The 20174-nt window shown below is 47.8% G+C and overlaps 1 protein-coding gene across 2 annotated transcripts in view; it reads right to left on the bottom strand.

Moving 5' to 3' along the window:
* LOC142074857 (single-stranded DNA-binding protein 2-like) overlaps window positions 1-19345 on the bottom strand; it is a 271522-nt gene extending 252177 nt beyond the window's left edge. For both annotated transcript variants that reach the window (XM_075135771.1, XM_075135770.1), the window contains exon 1: window positions 19195-19345. In XM_075135771.1, coding sequence (XP_074991872.1) covers window positions 19195-19253 — 59 coding nt within the window. In that variant the 5' untranslated portion in view covers window positions 19254-19345. The remainder of the gene's footprint in view (window positions 1-19194) is intronic.
* Window positions 19346-20174: the final 829 nt, after the last annotated feature.

Raw genomic sequence — 20174 nt, 5'->3', positions numbered from 1 at the left:
GATCGCTACTTGGTTATCGGTCAGCGCGGGTGGTGAACAATTGCATTGTGCATCACTCATTTTGTATATTCTATCATTATTTATTATCATTATTTTCCCTTTTCTGTTCTATTAAACTGTCTTTATCTCAAGCCACGAGTTTTTCTCACTCTTACCCTTCCGATTCTCTCCCCGTCCCACTGGGGGGGCGGGGGGAGTGAGTGAGCGGCTGCGTGGTATTTGGCTGCCTGCCAGGTTAAACCACGACAGTCCTTTTTGGCACCCAACATGGGGCTCGAAGGGTTGAGATAACGATAGATCTGACCACAGTGTGTTAAGGCAAAATTGTTATAAGCATCCATTATATTGATTGGTCACAATGTTGATGTATTGGCTGTCAAAGTTGTGGGGCTGGCTCTCAATGTTGGGTCATGTAATACCTTGCTTACAGTATGTGTTCCCTGTTGTGCTGTTTATCATTATTCGGAACTGGGCCAAGATTATCATTTTGCTGCTGTTTTATGAGGTGAAAAAATCATTGGTCATAAGTCTAATCTGGTATCTGTACTCGGCACTGCCGTCATTTCTGTACCTCGGGAACCACCTCTTAGAAATTATCGGTAATTGCACTTTTTTCTCCTTGGAGAATGAATTTAAGGGGGAGACAGGATGGGACACTCTCTCCCACTTGTTCATCTTCCCTTCCATATCGTCAGAAACTCCTTTTTCTTCTATCCTCTTCACGAAGATGTCCACAATATTCCCTGAGAATTTTGAATATCCTTGGGATGTTCAAACAAGCATGTTCATATTGCTATGTCCCCTGAATGTGGTTCAGGCCTTGTTTAGGGTTAAACAACTATTCAGGAATACTGTCCAGAGATCAACCCTCAGGAACAAGAAAAGAGGGAGGGCAAACGGCGGTGCCTCGTCGGGGCAGGTGGAGCGGCGGGTCCCGGGGGCGGCGGGCAGCGGGAGATCAACCCTGGCAACAGACACGGTGACTACTCAAAACCCCACGACAGGCACTGCGGCTACTTCAACCCCCACGACAACCCCTATGGCTACTCAAACCCCGGCAACAGTCACTACAGTTACTCCAACCCCCATGACAGGCACTGCAGCTACCCAAACCCCAGCAACAGGCACTACAGCTGAACCAGAGGACCAACCCTTGCTGGTATCCGTTGCCCCTGTACAGAAGAGGAAATCTTGGAAGCGGAAGTCAGGTCGTTTAGAAAGGGATGATGGAAAAGCAGGGCCATGACGAGGAGAGGAGGAGGAAGAGGAAGAACTCATAAACGAGACGGAAACCACCCGATCCCTATCCCTGAGTGAGCTGCGAGATATGCAGAAAGATTTCAGCCGACGTCCAGGCGAGCATATTGTTACCTGGCTGCTCTGATGCTGGGATAATGGGGCCAGTAGCCTGGAATTGGAGGGGAAGGAAGCCAAGCAGCTGGGATCCCTTGCTAGGGAAGGGCGCATTGACAAAGCAATTGCAAAGGGACACAGGTCCTCAGCCTCTGGAGGCGACTGCTGTCAGGCGAGAAGGAAAGGTATCCCTTCAAGGAAGATGTTATATATCGCCCAGGCAAATGGTCCACTATGGAGAGAGGTATCCAGTACCTGAGAGAACTAGGCGTGCTGGAGGTAGTTTATAGTAACCTGGACGATGAACAAATGCCCAAAGATTTTGGAGTTTTTGAGAAAGGGGAGAGAATACTTCAAATCCTTCTGAAGGCCGGTTTTGCCATAAAACAAAGTAAGGTCAAGGGACCTGCACAGGAGACCCAGTTTTTAGGAATAAAGTGGCAACATGGACATCGTCAGATCCCAATGGATGCGATCAACAAAATAACAGCCATGTCCCCACCAACTCGCAAAAAGGAAACACAAGCTTTCTTAGGCGTTGTGGGCTTTTGGAGAATGCATATCCCAAATTACAGCCTGATTGTAAGCCCCCTCTATCAAGTGACCAGGAAGAAGAACGACTTCAAATGGGGCCCTGAGCAACAACAAGCCTTTGAACAAATTAAACAGGAGATAGTTCAGGCAGTAGCCCTTGGGCCAGTCCGGGCAGGACAAGATGTAAAGAATGTGCTCTACACTGCAGCCGGGGAGAACGGCCCTACCTGGAGCCTCTGGCAGAAAGCCCCAGGGGAGACTCGAGGTCGACCCTTAGGGTTCTGGAGTCGGGGATACAGAGGATCCGAGGCCCGCTACACTCCAACTGAGAAGGAGATATTGGCAGCATATGAAGGGGTTCGAGCTGCTTCGGAAGTGGTTGGTACTGAAGCACAGCTCCTCCTGGCACCCCGACTGCCGGTGCTGGGCTGGGTGTTCAAAGGGAGGGTCCCCTCTACACACCATGCAACCGATGCTACGTGGAGTAAGTGGGTCACACTGATCACACAACGGGCCCGAATAGGAAACCCCAGTCGCCCAGGAATCTTGGAAGTGATCACGAACTGGCCAGAAGGCAAAGATTTTGGAATATCCCCAGAGGAGGAGGTGATGCGTGCTGAAGAGGCCCCACTGTATAATAAACTACTAGAAAACGAGAAGCAATATGCCCTGTTCACTGATGGGTCCTGTCGCCTTGTGGGAAAGCATCGGAGGTGGAAAGATGCTGTACGGAGTTCTATACGCCAAGTTGAAGAAACTGCTGAAGGAGAAGGTGAGTCGAGCCAGTTTGCAGAGGTGAAAGCCATCCAGCTGGCCTTGGACATTGCTGAACGAGAAAAATGGCCAGTGCTTTATCTCTATACTGACTCATGGATGGTGGCAAATGCCCTGTGGGGGTGGTTGCAGCAGTGGAAGCAGAACAACTGGCAGCGCAGAGGTAAACCCATCTGGGCCGCTGTATTGTTGCAAGATATTGCTTCCCGGGTAGAGAACCTGGCTGTAAAAGTACATCACGTAGATGCTCACGGACCCAAGAGTCAGGCCACTGAAGAACACCAAAACAACCAGCAGGTGGACCAGGCTGCTAAGATTGAAGTGGCTCAGGTGGATCTGGACTGGCAACATAAGGGTGAATTATTTATAGCTCCGTGGGCCCATGACGCCTCAGGCCATCAAGGAAGAGATGCAACATATAGATGGGCTCGTGATCGAGGGGTGGACTTGACCATGGACGCTATTGCACAGGTTATCCATGCATGTGAAACATGCGCTGCAATCAAGCAATCCAAGCGAGTAAAGCCTCTTTGGTATGGGGGACGATGGTTGAAATATAAATATGGGGAGGCCTGGCAGATTGATTGTATCACACTCCCAGAAACCCGGCACGGCAAGCGCTATGTGCTCACCATGGTGGAAGCAACCACCGGATGGCTGGAAACATATCCCATGCCCCATGCCACTGCCCGGAACACTATCCTGGACCTTGAAAAGCAAGTCCTATGGCGACATGGCACCCCAGAAAGAATTGAGTCAGACAAGGGGACTCATTTCTGAAACACCCTCATAGACGCCTGGGCCAAAGAGCATGGCATGGAGTGGGTCTATCACATCAGCTACCATGCACCAGCCTCCGGGAAAATCGAACGATACAACGGGCTGCTAAAGACTACACTGAGAGCAATGGGTGGTGGGACATTCAAGCATTGGGACACACATTTAGCAAAGGCCACCCGGTTAGTCAACACCAGGGGATCTGTCACTCAAGCTGGCCCTGTCCAATCAAAACTCTTATGTACTGTAGATGGAGATAAAGTCCCTGTCGTGCACATAAGAAATATGCTGGGGAAGACAGTCTGGGTTACTCCTGCCTCTGGCAAGGGAAAACCCATCCGTGGGATTGCTTTTGCTCAAGGACCTGGGTGCACTTGGTGGGTAATGCGAAAGGATGGGGAAGTCTGGTGTGTACCTCAAGGGGATTTGATTTTGGGTGAAAATAGCCAATGAACTGAATTTTATGATGTCAATTTTTATATGATATTGTATATCATTTTTTCTATGGTTGCTATCAATGGTAGAGTCGTGAAAATCACCCAGATTAACGAAGAATGAACTACCTCCGATGAAACCAAGCAAAGTGCAACGATGATAGAACTGGACGAGCGCAGCAGTACCGAAATGAGAACTGGCTTCAGCATGCAACAGCCCAACACCACACACCATCTCTCCCGCCCTGAAAGACTGTTATGACAGATGGAGCCCAAAGTCGTGGACTAAATGAACTCAATGGACAGTTTAAAGGGATAGTCCATAGACTAAGTGAATGATATCTGTGTGTGCATATATATATATATATGTATATATAAAAAGAAAGATAGTGGTGATTAATTGAAATGTATCGAAAAATGTGAGACCTAAGCACAACGTAGATGGTATAGAATAAGGGGTGGATACTGTCCTGATTTCGGCTGGGATAGGATTAAATTTCTTCCTAGTGCTGTGTTTTGGATTTAGTATGAGAAGAATGTTGATAACACACTGATGTTTTCAGTTGTTGCTAAGTGCCCTCCTAGTCCAAGGACAGCTCCCATGCCTGCTGACTGAGCTAGGTACACAAGATGGGAGGGAACATAATCAGGACAGCCAGCCCAGCTGGCCAATGGGGTATTCCATACCATGTGACGTCATGCTCAGTATATGAACGGTAGGCGTGATCCAGGAAGTAGCGATCGCTACTTGGTTATCAGTCAGCGCGGGTGGTGAGCAATTGCATTGTGCATCACTCATTTTGTATATTCTATCATTATTTATTATCATTATTTTCCCTCTTCTGTTCTATTAAACTGTCTTTATCTCAACCCACGAGTTTTTCTCACTCTTACCCTTCCGATTCTCTCCCCGTCCCACTGGGCAGGCGGGGGGAGTGAGTGAGCGGCTGCGTGGTATTTGGCTGCCTGCCAGATTAAACCACGACAGTATCTCACTATAAGCTGCCTTTAATATTTGTCTTTTGAGGTTAGGTAATTTCTATTAAATAAAATGAAGATGTTTTGTAAGTCACTTACAGAAGCCTCTGGCAAGTTTTCAGTTCCAAAGATTGCATTCATTTTATAGTCTTTCTCTTTGTCCCTCCCATGTGACCTTGGGGGTAAATTACCTATTTTTATGTAGCTTAACAACAAACCTGAAGTGTGGATAGATGAATTCAGGAAAAATATCTAACTTTATACCACAGAGGTATAAAGTGTACAGCTGTGTACAGTACAGCTAGGTAAAACCTGAAAAATGAAGGCATGGTATCTGTAAAGCGCAAAGAAGATGAAAAGAGAAAAATCAGAAATGTTTTTACCCCACTTCCTCCCGTTTTGGAACAGTTGTGACTTAATTCTGGGTTCAGGCCACCCCTATTGCATAATGGATGATAAAGTTGTATTAAACAATAGCTCTTGTTCTACTCATGCTGTGCCAGAGCCAAATAAGGCTCGTCTAAATTGTTAAAGGAAAAAGACTAAAATTTTTCTTAACATCCTCTTTTGTTATCTCTTCACAGCAAATATATCTTTTTTTATTTTTCTTCTTATTCCTTAAAATTGGATTAATTCAGATTAGGAGTTTGGACCTCCTAACATTTCATTGAGTGGCAAAACTCTATGAACTTTTAATCTTGGAGAAAGAAGGATTGGACCATGCAAATTTTATATCCAGTTATATACCTTTTTAAACAGCACTTCTATTGGCATTCTCCAATAGTAATATCTGTAGATATAAGCAGTGTTTAAAGTTAGAAAAAAATATATAAAAATACTTAAAAAGACTTATGTTATAAGCAAAATTAATTTCTGAAGGGATTAGCTGGTTTGTGTTCAGTTATCTTGATCTTTCAGCAGTCCTCTAAACTAGGTTTTTCCCAAGATGCTTTTTTCTTGTTGGGGCTCAGCAAGCATGCAAATTTTGTTTAAAAATTACCAGGTGATTAGAGACTTCTATTTAGTTTAATATAAAAGGATGCATGATCAATGTAACAATGTAGAGACAAGCATTAAAATCAATTATTGATTTCTTTGCAGCTTGGGGTAGGAGAGGACCAAAAGAAAGTGAGAATATTTAATTGCTGTGAACATGGTATTCTTGCTCCATTTTTTTGCATGACCCTACTTGTAAATGTCTTGTAAGTTTGATCCCTGCCAGTTGGCTGCATGAAGGAAGATGGGCATTTTTCTCTTTTTCTTTTCCATATAGCTTGCACTGCTTTGAAGAAACAGAAAGTGTCCCCTTTGTTTCTCCTCAAGTCTGTCTTGGTTGATTGGCTGTTTGGATGTATGGGTCTTCTATATGAATGGTTTGAGTGCCTGCCTTGATATATATCTCTTCCCAGGCAGGAAAACAGCTAAAATTACACAATTTCTGTCTTTTTGGTGGTACCAATAGAGTTCTCCATAAATACAGAAAAATTTAGCAATGCTTTCCTCATTTGATTCTGCTGCTGTTGAGCAAATCTCTGAGATTTCCTAAGGTTTTGGAGGGTTTGTGGATTTCTGGAGAATTGTGTGGATTTTTATTATTATTTGAAAAGACAGCATTGCATGTATTTACATTACTAAGGTTATCTTTGCCACTGAGATATCTTTGCTTTGTCTGTAAGCTACGTAAAAGTAAGATACAGATTAAAAATTCATTGCCATCAATGATAAACTTGCTATTTGTCACTGGGAAATGGTGAGCTAGCTTTTCAAGCTTCAGGTGGTGAAAGATATTGATCCCCCCCAAAAAACACCCAAAATTGATAATTTAATCCAGACTGCTTTACAAAATTTAGATTTTACATTTGCACACTGGTTTCATCCATTAAGTTTAACTTATAAAATATATAACTGTTGTATGTAACAATGTAGAAGTTGCAGGAATACTGTTTGGGGAGTCTATGAACAAACAATTTTTGCAATTTTACAATAATATTTTTTTTTAATAGGGAGGAGCACAGAAGGGAAGGTTCTGGAAATGGTAACTATTTCTCAGTATTTATTGTTGATCATGGTGCTTCAGGTGCTCTTCTATATTGTGCAGGTATATTGGACAGCATATCAAAGCATTTCACATAATGTATGTGCTATAATTCAGACCACTAAGAATAATTGCTCTTGCACTGTAGATTTAACAGGTCACTGATAGACACAATGATACCTACAATGGACCATAGAAACATATTTCAGATTAGCAGTGTGCTGAAATATATACCTAAATTTTAAGTGTATTGCCTACAGTGGGGCTATTTGTATGCATATAGTTAAGCACATGCTGAAGTGCTTTATTGGACGTTCCAAAGGCAAAAAATCTATTTCTGTATTGCTTCCTCAATTGGTCTGCTCATAAAAGTTCTTTTTTTTCTTTCCTGTGTTTATTCTTAATTATGAATGTAATGGGGTGTCTAATTCCACCTTTCATAGCCTCTGTAATGTTAAGCAAATTTTTGCTACTGAAGAGTAGGGACTTCTGAAACCTGTTACCCACCCAGCAGATATACTGTTCACTATAGTAAGCATGATTTGGACTCAGTTAAGAGATAATTAAATCTTGCCGGAGGAGACAGTAGTTAACAGAAACAGGTATATATTAATAATTCATTTGGCTGAAATTATAGGCAGACGATAATGTCACCAAGTATTAAAGTAGCCAAACAAGATTTTTATAACTTTGCCAAAATTTAACTGTTTGGGCTGAAAATTTATAATGGCATATATATGCTTTGTGCTGATTTATTTAATTTCTGTGTGTGTAAAATTTTGGTTGAAAATATTTTGGCTGGTTTTGAAAATTAGAAAAAGAGAAAAATGTATTTTCCAAAGTTTTAAATGTTCTGGCAACTTTTACTGTGGAAACTGGTAGTACCACTCTCCTTTAGAACACTTGAAATTTGGTTGAAAAAGCATGAGAGATTTTATTCCAGGGATGTCTTTTGCCATTTGCATGACAAAGCATCTGAATTTAGCCAGGATACAAGCCTTTCAAAAAGATCGATTTGCATATCCTTAGGGTTTACTAACTGTAATCTCTGAATATTTCATTTTCTTCTGAGAATGCTGCAAAGATGCATTCTGACTAGACTGCACACATGCCATTCTCACAGATTTAAGTGAGCAAGCCCCGAATGTTTGGTTTCTGTGTGACATATATCCTTTCCCATTCAGTGACAGAACACGCAGTAGCCAAGGGCTTATGGGAGAAACCAGACTTTTTCTGTAAGGAGTTAAGAAACTGCATCTGGCTGCATAGGAGACATGATCTAGGAGCTAAGAAGGGGACAAGGGATACTGGCTAGTATCCATCCACTTGTGGATGGAAAATTTGTATGAAGAGCTGGGATGAATGCAGTTTGTTAGAGAGAGGGATTGGACTTTGGATAAGAAGAATTTGACAGGAATTTGAGAGTGCAATGAGAGAACTGGCCACGAAAATTATCAGGGGGATGGAATGCCTCTCCTATGAAGAAAGGCTGAGAGAGTTGGGGTTGTTCAGCCTGGAGAAGAGAAGGCTTCGGGGAGACCTTATTGCGGCCTTTCAGTACTTAAAGGGGGCTTATAAGAAAGATGGCAGCAAACATTTTAGCAGGGCCTGTTGCAACAGGACAAGGGGGAATGGTTTTAAACTAAAAGAGGGGAGATTCAGACTAGATATAAGGAAGACATTTTTTACGATGAGGGTGGTGAAACACTGGCACAGGTTGCCCAGAGAGGTGGTAAATGCCCCATCCCCGGAAAAATTCAAGGTGAGGTTGGACGGGGCTCTGAGCAACCTGATCTAGTTGAAGATGTCCCTGCCCATGGCAGGGGGGTTGGACTAGGTGACCTTTAAAGGTCCCTTCCAACCCAAACTATTCTATGATTCTATGAACTGGAACTGGCTAGGCAGGGGGACTGAAAAAAGAACTGAAGCATATGGAAATAATCGGATCAGAGGAGAAGCTTGGAGAGAAATTTGGGACTGGACATTGATGAGAAGGAGAATGTAAATATGAGCGATTGGAGTCTACAGTGGAGAGATGTAAGGAAATAGAGATAATTAGGATTTGGCTTGTGAAGGAGACTGGAGGGAGTAGGGTAGAAATGGCAGATCAGAGAGATAACACAAAGAATTACTCTCTAAGGAGACTGACAGCAGGATCAGAGATCTGACTGGGAGCTCAGTGAATCTAGACAAGGAAAATGAACCTGGTACAAAGCAGAGAATAGAGCCAGAACAACAACCAGAATACCTTGAAGGAGACAAATCGGAAAGGGGAAGATTTTTGTTAAGTTAGGAGGAACAAACACTCCTTCCAGATACTAGAAAAGAATCATTCCTTTGCTGCCAGTACATCTGTGGAAATCAAGGGTAAAATGTCTTATACTGAAGATAAAACCTACAGAGACCTATCAAATACTGACAATTGGGTGGAATGGGAAAGGTGTGGGTGGTAGTTGTAAAACCTGTGCCTCAAATGAGATGCCATGTGAAATAATTTTGGGAGGGAAAGACTGGGAGCTGTACAGAGCAATGGGGTCGCCCCTCAGCCTCCTTTTCTCCAAACTAGACAAACCCAGAGTCCTCAGCCGCTCCTCATAGGACATGCCTTCCAGCCCTTTCATCAGCTTTGTTGCCCTCCTCTGGACGCATTCAAGTACCTTAACAACTGTTTTAAATCGTGGGGCCCAGAATTGCACACAATACTCAAGGTGAGGCCGCAACAACACTAAAGACAGAGGGATAATCACCTCTTTTGACCGGCTGGTTATACTGTCTTTAATGCACCCCAGGATGCATTTTGCCCTCTTGGCTGGCAGAGCACAAGGCTGACTCCTATTGAGCCTGCTGTCAACCAGCACCCCCAGATCCCTTTCTGCAGGGCTGCTCTCCAGGGACTCCTCTCCCAATTTATACTTGTACCTGGCATTACTCGATCCCAAGTGCAGAATCCAGCATTTGTTCTTGTTAAATTTCATGCCGTTAATGATTGCCCAATGCTCCAATCCATCTACATCCCTCTGCAAGGCCTCTTGTCCCTCAAGAGAGTCAACAGCACCTCCCAGTTTGGTATCATCAGCTAACTTGCTAATGGTGCATTCAACTCCTGCATCCAGATCATTGATAAATATATTGAACAGAACTGGCACTAGAATTGAGCCCTGAGGAACACTGCTGGTGACTGGTCACAAGCCAGATGTAGCCCCGTTCACTACAACCCTTTGAGCCCTGCCATTCAGCTGGTTCTTCACCCAGCGCACCATGAACCCGCTCATCGCACAGTTGGACAACTTGTCCAGAAGGATGCTGTGAGGGACAGTATCAGAAGCCTTACTAAAATCCAGAAAAACTACATCCACCGCCTTCCCTTCATCCACTAGGCAGGTGACCTTATCACAGAAGGACGTCAAATTAGTTAGACAGGGCTTTCCCTTTGTGAACCCATGTTGCCTGTGCCTGAGGTTAGACTAACAGGTCTATAGTTTCCTGGGTCTTCCCTCACGCCCTTGTAAATTGGAATAATGTTGGTTAGTTTCCAGTCAGTGGGGACCTCCCCAGACTCCCAAGACCTTTGGTAGATGATTGAGAGGGGTCCTGCCATAACATCTGCTAGCTCCTTCAGTACGCTGGGATGAATCCCATCAGGCCCCATGGACTTGTGAACATTCAGCTGATACAACTGGTCCCTTACAATTTCAGTGTCCACAAACGGAAAGTCACTGTTCCCACACTCGTAGTCCTCCGACTCAGGGGACCAGGCAGCCCAAGGTCTATCACTATTATTAAAGACTGAGGCAAAAAACGCATTGAATGCCTCTGCTTTTCCTTCATCCCTAGTAGTCAGGTGACCATCTTCAACAAGTATCGGTCCAATGTTTTCTTTAGACCTCCTCTTGCTATTAATGTACCTTAAAAAGCCTTTCTTTTTGTCTGACACAACACTGGCCTGTTTCAACTCTAGTTGAGCTTTGGCCTTTCATGTCTTCTCCCTGCATATACGAACCACGGCTCTGTAATCTTCCTGCAAAGCCTGACCTCGCTTCCAGAGATCATACAATTTCTTTTTCCACCTGAGTTCCATGAGGAGTTCCCTGTTCAGCCAAGCTGGTCTTCTGCCCTGCTTGCTTGACTTATGACACAATGGGATTACCTGCTCCTGTGCTTCTAAAAGGTGGTTCTTAAAGACTGACCAGCACTCGTGGACTCCTAAGCCCTCAAAAGCAGATTCCCAGGGGACTCTGCCAAGTAGCTCCCCGAGTAGCTTAAAGTTTGCTCTCCTGAAGTCCAGGGTAGCAACTCTGCTGTCCTTTTTTCTCATTACGCTGAAAATTTTAAACTCAACCATTTCATGATCACTGTGGCCAAGACACCCACCTACCATCACATCCCCCACGAGTCCTTCTCTATTCACAAACAGCGAGTCTAGGAGGGCATCTTTCCTAGTTGGCTCACTGAGTACTTGTGACAAGAAGTTATCTCCTACAAACTTCAAGAATTTCCAAGACCTGCTCATCACAGCAGTATGATATTCCCAGTTGATGTCTGGGAAGTTGAAATCTCCCATAAGGACAAGGGCTACCGATCCAGAGATTTCTCCTAATTGCCTATAGAATAACTCATCAGCACTTACATCCTGGCTGGGCCATCGGTAGTAGACGCCCACTACAACATCTCCTTTGCTTTCCATCCCCCTAATCCTCACCCAGAGGCTCTCAACCACATCATTACTAACTGCAAGGGCTGTACAGTCAAACCTCTCCCTTATGTATAGTGCAAGTCCTCCACCTCGCCTGCCCTGCCTATCCCTCCTGAACAGCCTGTAGCCCTCCATCCCAGCACTCCAATCGTGAGACTCATTCCACCAAGTCTCACTAATACCAATGATATCGTAGCTCTGGGAGCTGACCGACAATGCTTCCAGTTCATCCTGTTTGTTTCTCATACTGCGTGTGTTGGTGTACAAGCATTTCAGATGTGCTCCTGAGCCCTCCGTGCTCTCTGGAGCAGCGTAAATGTTCCCACTAGCATTGCCACCCTCAGGCGGTGCCATGCCAACCCTTGGCTTAGCGTCAGCTCTCCTGTTGGTATCCCCTTCCCCCATTGATCCTAGTTTAAAGCTCTCTCAATCAGTCCCACCAGTTTACGCCCAAGACGCGTTTTCCCCATAGGGACAGGTGGATCCCGTCAGGCCCCAGCGTATCTTGTGTCTCAAAGGCTCTTCCATGGTTATAAAACCCAAAGTTCTGGCAGAGGCACCAGTCCTGGAGCCAGGTATTGATGTCATTTCACCTGTTTCTTCCAGTGTCTCTCCCCATTACTGGGAGGATTGAGGAAGACACTACCTGTGCTCCTGAATCCTTTAGCATTCTTCCCAGGACCCCGAAATCTCTTCTGATTGACGTTACACTTCTTGTTGCAATGTCATTAGTACCCACGTGAAAGAGCAGGAGTGGGTAACAGTCCAATGGCTGTACTAAGCTCGTCAGTTGTCTGGTGACATCCCTGATTCAGGCCCCAGGGAGGCAGCAAACTTCCCTGAAAAGAGGGTCCGGTCTGCAGATGGGTGCCTCCGTTCCACTCAGGAGGGAGTCACCTATAACCATACCTTGCCGTTATTTCTTCTCGGTGCTGGTCTTAATGCGGCTCTTGATGTGAGGGGTTGGTCAATCTGACCTTAGCGAGAGTGCTTGCGCAGGTTCCTCCTCTTCTATCTCATCATGCGCTTTGTCTACCATACCCAGAGCCTCATACCTACTCTGTAAAGGTAGCTGAGAGGGTAAGGAGGGGTTCCTCTTACAACTCCATGCAGTAACTTGCTTCCACCCGTCCCTATCCCTCGTAACACTGCCTTCCTCCTGGCACAAAACAGATCCTGGACCTGCCTCCGTAGTGGCCGTGCTGAGTTGGCTTGTGTGCATCAGAGATGGCAGAGCACAGCTCCATTGGTCAATCTCCCTCTCAGATGCTCCTCAGTCTGCCCACCTCCTCCTGAAGCTCGGCCACCAGGCAGAGCAGTTCATCTACCTGGGCACACCTCCCACAGGCTTGCTTGCTACCGCCCTCCATCTCTGGGAGTAGCCCCACACACACACCTTGCAGCTAGAAACCTGGGTGGTCGCATGCTCTGACGGGAGTTGCAATTAGCTTACATTCTCCTCATTTGCATGTTAAAGTAGTGTTCTCCTCTATCCTTCCAGTTGCAGGGAATGATGAGGGAAGAAACAGGAAGACCCAGCAGATCAATACCTGGCTCCAAGCCTGGTGTCACCAGCAGAATTTGGGGTTTTTTGATCATGGGTCGCTCTACACGACACCAGGCCTGCTGGCAACAGATGGGGTACACCTGTCTCAAAGGGGGAAAAGGATCTTTGCGCAAGAGTTAGCAGGGCTCGCAGAAAGAGCTTTAAACTAGATTTGAAGGGGGAAAGGAGGAAAACCAGGCTCACTAGAGAGAAGCCTGGGGGCAGCATGCCAATGTTTGAGGGACGGTGTGCTAGCGAGGTCCTTCGGTCTGCCATCTCAGTGGAGGTAGGGGATGGACCCAAGGATTACTGATGTATTAGAAACCACGGAAGCGCCTGAGAACAGTCATGTAGGAATTAGGGCTTTTCCCCCCCAAAAAGGTGGCAGGGTCAATAGCCCAACTGAAGTGCATCTACACCAATGCACGCAGCATGGGCAACAAACAGGAGGAGTTGGAAGCCACTGTGCAGCTGGAAAACTATGATATAGTTGCCACCACGGAAACATGGTGGGATGACTCGCACAACTGGAGTGCTCCAATGGATGGCTATAAACTCTTCAGAAGGGATAGGCAAGGAAGGAGAGGCGGTGGGGGTAGCCCTGTATGTTAGGGAGTGTTTTGACTGTCTAGAGCTTGACGATGGTGACGAAAGGGTTGAGTGTTTATGGGTAAGAATCAGGGGGAAGGCCAACAAGGCAGATATCACGGTGGGAGTCTGTTATAGACCACCCAATCAGGATGAAGAGGTAGATGAAATATTCTATAAGCAGCTGGCAGAAGTCTCACAATCGCTAGCCCTTGTTCTCGTGGGGGACTCCAACTTACCAGATGTCTGCTGGAAATACAGTACAGCAGAGAGGAAACAGTCGAGGAGGTTCCTGGAGTGTGTGGAAGATAACTTCCTGACACAGCTGGTGAGGGAGTCAACTAGGGAAGGCGCCCTGCTGGACCTGTTGTTTGCGAACAGAGAAAGACTTTTTGGTGATGTGATGTTTGGAGGCCGTCTTGGGCACAGAGGTCATGAAATGATAGAGTTTTCGATTCTCGGAGAAGTAAGGAGCGGGGTTAGCAGAACTGCCACCTTGGACTTCCGGAGGGCAGACTTTGGCCTGTTTAGGGGCCTGGTTGACAGAGTCCCTTGGGAGGCAGTGCTGAAGGGCAAAGGAGTCCAGGAAGGCTGGACATTCTTCAAGAAGGAAATCTTAAAGGCACAGGAGCAGGCCATCCCCATGTGCCGAAAGACGAGCCGGCGGGGAAGAAGACCGGCCTTGCTGAACAGAGAGCTTTGGCTGGAACTCAGGAAAAAAAAGAGAGAGTTTTTGACCTTTGGAAGAACAGGCAGGCAACTCAGGAGGACTACAAGGATGTCGTGAGGTTATGCAGGGAGAAAATTGGATGGGCCAAAGCCCAACTAGAACTTAATCTGGCTACTGCTGTAAAAGACAATAAAAATGTTTCTATAAATACATTCGCAACAAAAGGAGGGCTAAGGAGAATCTTCATCCTTTATTGGATGTGGGGGGAAACATAGTGACAAAGGATGAGGAAAAGGCTGAGGTGCTGTCGTGGTTTAACCTGGCAGGCAGCCAAATACCACGCAGTCGCTCACTCACTCCACCCCCCAGCAGGGTGGGGAGAGAATCGGAAGGGTGAGAGTGAGGAAACAAACTCGTGGGTTGAGATAAAGATAGTTTAATAGAACAGAAAAGAGAAAATAATAATAATAATTAATATATATAAAATGAGTGATGCACAATGCAATTGCTCACTATCCGCGCTGACCAATAACCAAGTAGCGATCGGTACTTCCTGGATCACACCTACCATTCATATACTGAGCATGACATCACATGGTATGAAATACCCCGTTGGCCAGCTGGGCTAGCTGTCCTGGCTGTTTTCCCTCCTCCCAGTCTTGGGGGGTAGTAGCTTGGTAGCTTCCGGGAGGGTAGTTGTCCTTGACAAGATACTTAGCAACAACTGAAAACATCAGTGTGTTATCAACATTCTTCTCATACTAAATCCAAAACACAGCACTAGGAAGAAATTTAACCCTATCCCAGCCGAAACCAAGACAGGTGCTTAATGCCTTCTTTGCCGCAGTCTTTAACAGAAAGACCAATTGTTCTCTGGGTACACAGCCCCCTGAGCTGGAAGACAGGGATGGGGAGCAGAATGAAGCCCCCATAATCCAAGGGGAAATGGTTAGCAACCTGCTACACCACTTAGACACACACAAGTCTATGGGGCCGGATGGGGTCCACCCAAGGGTACTGAGGGAACTGGCAGAAGCGCTCACCAAGCCGCTTTCAATCATTTATCAGCAGTCCTGGCTAACCGGGGAGGTCCCAGTTAACTGGAGGTTAGCAAATGTGACGCCCATCTACAAGAAGGGCCAGAAGGAGGATCCAGGGAACTACAGGCCTGTCAGTCTGACCTCGGTGCCGGGGAAGGTTATGGAGCAGATCATCTTGAGTGCCATCACACAGCATGTACAGGACAACCAGGTGATCAGGCTCAGTCAGCATGGGTCCTGCTTGACTAACCTGATCTCCTTCTATGACCAGGTAACCTGCTCAGTGGATGAGGGAAAGGCTGTGGATGTTGTTTACCTGGACTTCAGTAAAGCCTTTGACACCGTTGCCCACAGCATTCTCCTGGAGAAACTGGCTGCTCATGGCTTGGACGGGCATACTCTTCGCTGGGTAAAAAACTGGCTGGCTGGCCGGGCCCAAAGAGTTGTGGTGAATGGAGTTAAATCCAGTTGGCGGCCGGTCACGAGTGGTGTTCCCCAGGGCTCAGTACTGGGGACAGTTCTGTTTAAAATCTTCATCAATGATCTGGATGAGGGGATCGAGTGCACAGTCAGTAAGTTTGCAGACGACACCAAGTTGGGCGGGAGTGTTGATCTGCTCGAGGGTAGAAAGGTTCTACAGAGGGACCTGGACAGGCTGGATTAATGGGCCGAGGCCAACTGTATGAGATTCAACAAGGCCAAGTGCCGGGTCCTGCACTTGGGCCACAACAACCCCATGCAACTCTACAGGCTTGGGGAAGAGTGGCTGGAAAGCTGCCCAGAGGAAAAGGACCTGGGGGTGCTGGCTGACAGCCGGCTGAACATGAGCCGGCAGTGTGCCCAGGTGGCCAAGAAGGCCAACGGCATCCTGGCCTGTATCAGAAATAGTGTGGCCAGCAGGAGTAGGGAAGTGATTGTCCCCCTGTACTCAGCACTGGTGAGGCCGCACCTCGAATACTGTGTTCCGTTTTGGGCCCCTCACGACAAGAAGGACATTGAGGTGCTGGAGCGTGTCCAGAGATGGGCAACGAAGCTGGTGAAGGGCCTGGAGCACAAGTCTGATGAGGAGCGGCTGAGGGAACTGGGACTGTTTAGTCTGGAGAAGAGGAGGCTGAGGGGAGACCTTATCGCGCTCTACAACTACCTGAAAGGAGGTTGTAGTGAGGTGGGCGTTGGTCTCTTCTCCCAAGTAACTAGCGATAGGACGAGAGGAAATGGCCTCAAGTTGCGCCAAGGGAGGTTTAGATTGGATATTAGGAAAAATTTCTTCACTGAAAGGGTTGTCAAGCACTGGAACAGGCTGCCCAGGGAAGTGGTTGAGTCACCATCCCTGGAAGTATTTAAAAGACCTGTAGATGTGGTGCTTAGGGACATGGTTTAGTGGTGGACTCGGCAGTGTTAGGCTTATGGTTGGACTCCATGATCTTAAAGGTCTTTTCCAACCTAAATGATTCTATGATTCTATGATTTTTACGTCCCTAGCCATGTTCAGCTCCAGCTGTGCCTTGGCTTTCCTGATCCCCTTCCTGCACTCTTGGGCCATATCCCTATAATCTCCCCAGGATGTGTATCCCTGCCTCCACTGCCTATGCATTTTGGTTTTGTGTTTTAGTTTGGCTAAGAAGTCTTGACTTAGCCAAGCTGGCCTCCTGCCTCCCCTGCCCGACTTCTTGCACATCGGGATTGAGAGATCTTGCGCCCTAAGAAAAATGTCAGCAGGACTCAGGAAGAAAAGTCAGCTTAAAAGAAAAAAGACTGAAAATATTTTAATATTCCAGTCCTACAATCAAGAGAGTTTTGTCTATAGCTTGTATCAGGTAGACTTTGCAAAGTGGAATTAAAATAAACCTATAGGGCTACTGTTTGTCCAGTCAGATGAATCTCATGTTCTCTTATCTAGTCCCTAAAATACTGTAGCAAAACCCACCTCCCCCAAAACAAAACAACAACAACAAAACCCAAAAATCCAAACCCAAACCACTTCTAGTTGAAGGTTCAAGACAAACTGCCTGAACGAAAACTCATCACTCATGTTTGGACTATGTGTTGTCATGTTAAATGCAATTCTGAAGCAATACTATTTTTGCAGAAGACACACGCAAACATATTTTTGGTTAGAGGTCACCTGACCCTCTCAACAGCCTCTCTCAACCTTCTACAGGCTGCAGCAGACTGACTCGGTAGCCTTGACCAGGCTAAAGCCACTTATACACTTCTTCCCACCCCTTCGCTTTATTCGACTTTTCCTCCTTCACAGCCATCACCTCCTGCCTGTGCTAAACCAATCTCAGTAATGCAAAGCAAAGCTGCAACTACAGCGAACTTAAAGAGACACTACTCGGAAGTCATTTTTCCTTCCAATTATTTTGCACCTACTATATCTGCAAGTAATGTATAACGTTATAATATCTGAAGGAAATAATCCTAAAACCCCGCTCAGCCAAACAACACTGTTTATTGTCCCACCACTGCCACTATATTTACTGTGGGCATTTTATTGCATGTGCTACATTGTCAGTTTTCAGCATTTCTCATGCGCACTGTCAAGTTTCTCCCAGTCTGAAGTCTTTTATTATTTTTTTTCCTCCTGTGTATGTTTAAATAAAGAAATCCTTACATGGTTTTAACAGATTTTATTTATATTTTTCATATCACAGTGCCAACACCTAAAAAGTAGTTCTTGCAGACTATTTAAGCATTAGCCAATTTTGACAAAGTTCTAGCGTTTGGTGTCCCTTTTACACACACACACACACACACACACTCACACACACGACGACCGTTTGCTTTCTTCTAACACCTTTGCTGTTTGTTTTTTTAACGGACTAAATAAACAAAACGATGAACACACCACTGCTTTCCCCTGTCTCTTGAAACACAATATCCCTCGCAAGTAATCCCCCCCCTGCTTGCAGTATCCCTATTTTAACTCCCGGAGAACAATGCACTTCACTCCGTGCCCCCTCCCCGGCCCGGCCGCTGCCCGCTGCCCGCACCCCGGGCCCGGACACGGCCGGCAGGGCCAGCCAGGCAGAGAAGAGGAAGACAAACGCGGAGGGGGCAGGAAGATACGCGGTCCCGATGAAAAGTTGAGAGCCAGAGAGTTATAAAGCAGCGGTGGGAGGCTCCCGATGCCCCCGCCCCCACCCGGCGGCAGCACCGTCCCCAGCAGCCAGGCTGAGGCTCTTTGTTACCAAAGTTGTCCCAAAACCTTGCGCTACCACAAACACTCCCTGGCCCCGCTGGGGCCAGGAGGAAGGGGCGCCCAAGTGCACTCCTGCGTCCTCGCCCTAGCGCGCCGACGGCTCAACGGTCGCCCTCCCTGACCCCACATCCCGCCGCGCTGAGGAGCGGGGGAAGGGGGGGCGATGGTCTCCGCCAGCACGACCTATGCTTCCCTCCTTCCCACTCACCCAGCCCCTGTCGGCCCCTCCTGTCCCGCCACCTCTCCCGCCGCGGGGCACTGAGGGACCCCTTCCCGGACCCTTCTCGCCCGCGGCGCAGAGGGCAGCCTGAGATCGCCTCCCTCCACATCGCCCCCAGCCCCCGTGTCGGGCCTCCCTGCCCACCCCGGTGCGAGAGCCAGGGCACCCGCGGCCCAACTCCTCCCTGCCTCCCGCCGCCCCGGCCCGTTCCCGCCCGGTCCCTTCCGCTCCCCACGGGCTCCCCCTTCCTTTCCCGGAGCGTGCACCCGGCCATATCACCCGCGAGCAGGAAAGTTACGTTGTGCAATGTGCGTGTGTAGGCGCCCGATCAGGCAGGTTGTACTCACTTCTCCCTGGCCTGGCTGTCGGACGGGACGCTGCTGTTGCTCTTGCCTTTGCCGTACATGCCTGCAGAGAGCTCCGACTGTCACGCACCTGTCAACCCATCACAGCCTCCCCGGGAACAGCCCCGTCACCATGGAGACGCTGCCACACACACACACCATTGGCCCGCCGCGCAGAAGGGCACACCCCCCGCGCGGTGATTGACAGGCAGAGAACAGGACAGACTGCTTCCTCCTCCTCCCTCTCGCTCTCCCCACCCTCTCGGCTCCTCCTTCTCCTCCTTCTTCTTCTTCTTCCTCCCTCCCCTCCCCCGCTTGCGCTCTCCCTTCCCCTGTGCAAGGGGGAATTAGAAACGGTTCTAGAAGGATTTTAAACAACTCGCTGTTCCGAGCGCGCGCTACCCGCCCTCCGTTGCTACCGGCGAGGGAGAGCACGAAGGAGAGCGGGAAAGTGCGGACTGGATTCCACAGCTAGCACCACCAGGCAGCTCCCAGTCTCCCTGTTGTTCAGCCAGCTGCACAGGCCACCGCGCCTGCCGTCCTCCCCGGCACCCCTTCCCTGCCCCTAGCCCATTCAACCAGCTGTGGAGTGCGCTGCGTCCGCCATCCCCCGGAGGCTGGGGGCACAGCTGGCACGGAGTCGCCTCTGCCACCCTCCTGGGAACTAGAGCGGCCCTGCGGCTGCTTCCGTCCCCCTCCTCCCCTCCACCCCAACTGCCCTCGGCGTCCACGGTGACCCCACTCCCTGCAGAAGTCCCCTCAGCAGCTGCAGGGCCCTGACACTCAGCCCCAAACTACCTTAGGGTCTGCCACCCCTTTTGCGCCTCCTCTGGCCCACTGGAGATGCTTCACACACCCTGCACTATGTGGGGGCCCGCACCAAGCCTTGGCACTGCAACACCCTTGCCCTTGAGCCCTCTGACCACCTCAGAGGCCACTTCATGGGCCCTTCCACCTAGACCCCTTCGTGCTGGGTTTCAAAT

The sequence above is a fragment of the Calonectris borealis genome, chromosome W (genome assembly GCF_964195595.1).
Source record: "Calonectris borealis chromosome W, bCalBor7.hap1.2, whole genome shotgun sequence".
Lineage (NCBI taxonomy): Eukaryota > Metazoa > Chordata > Aves > Procellariiformes > Procellariidae > Calonectris > Calonectris borealis.
Note: the sequence above shows the minus strand (reverse complement) of the source record. Positions and strands in the feature narration are given on the sequence as shown.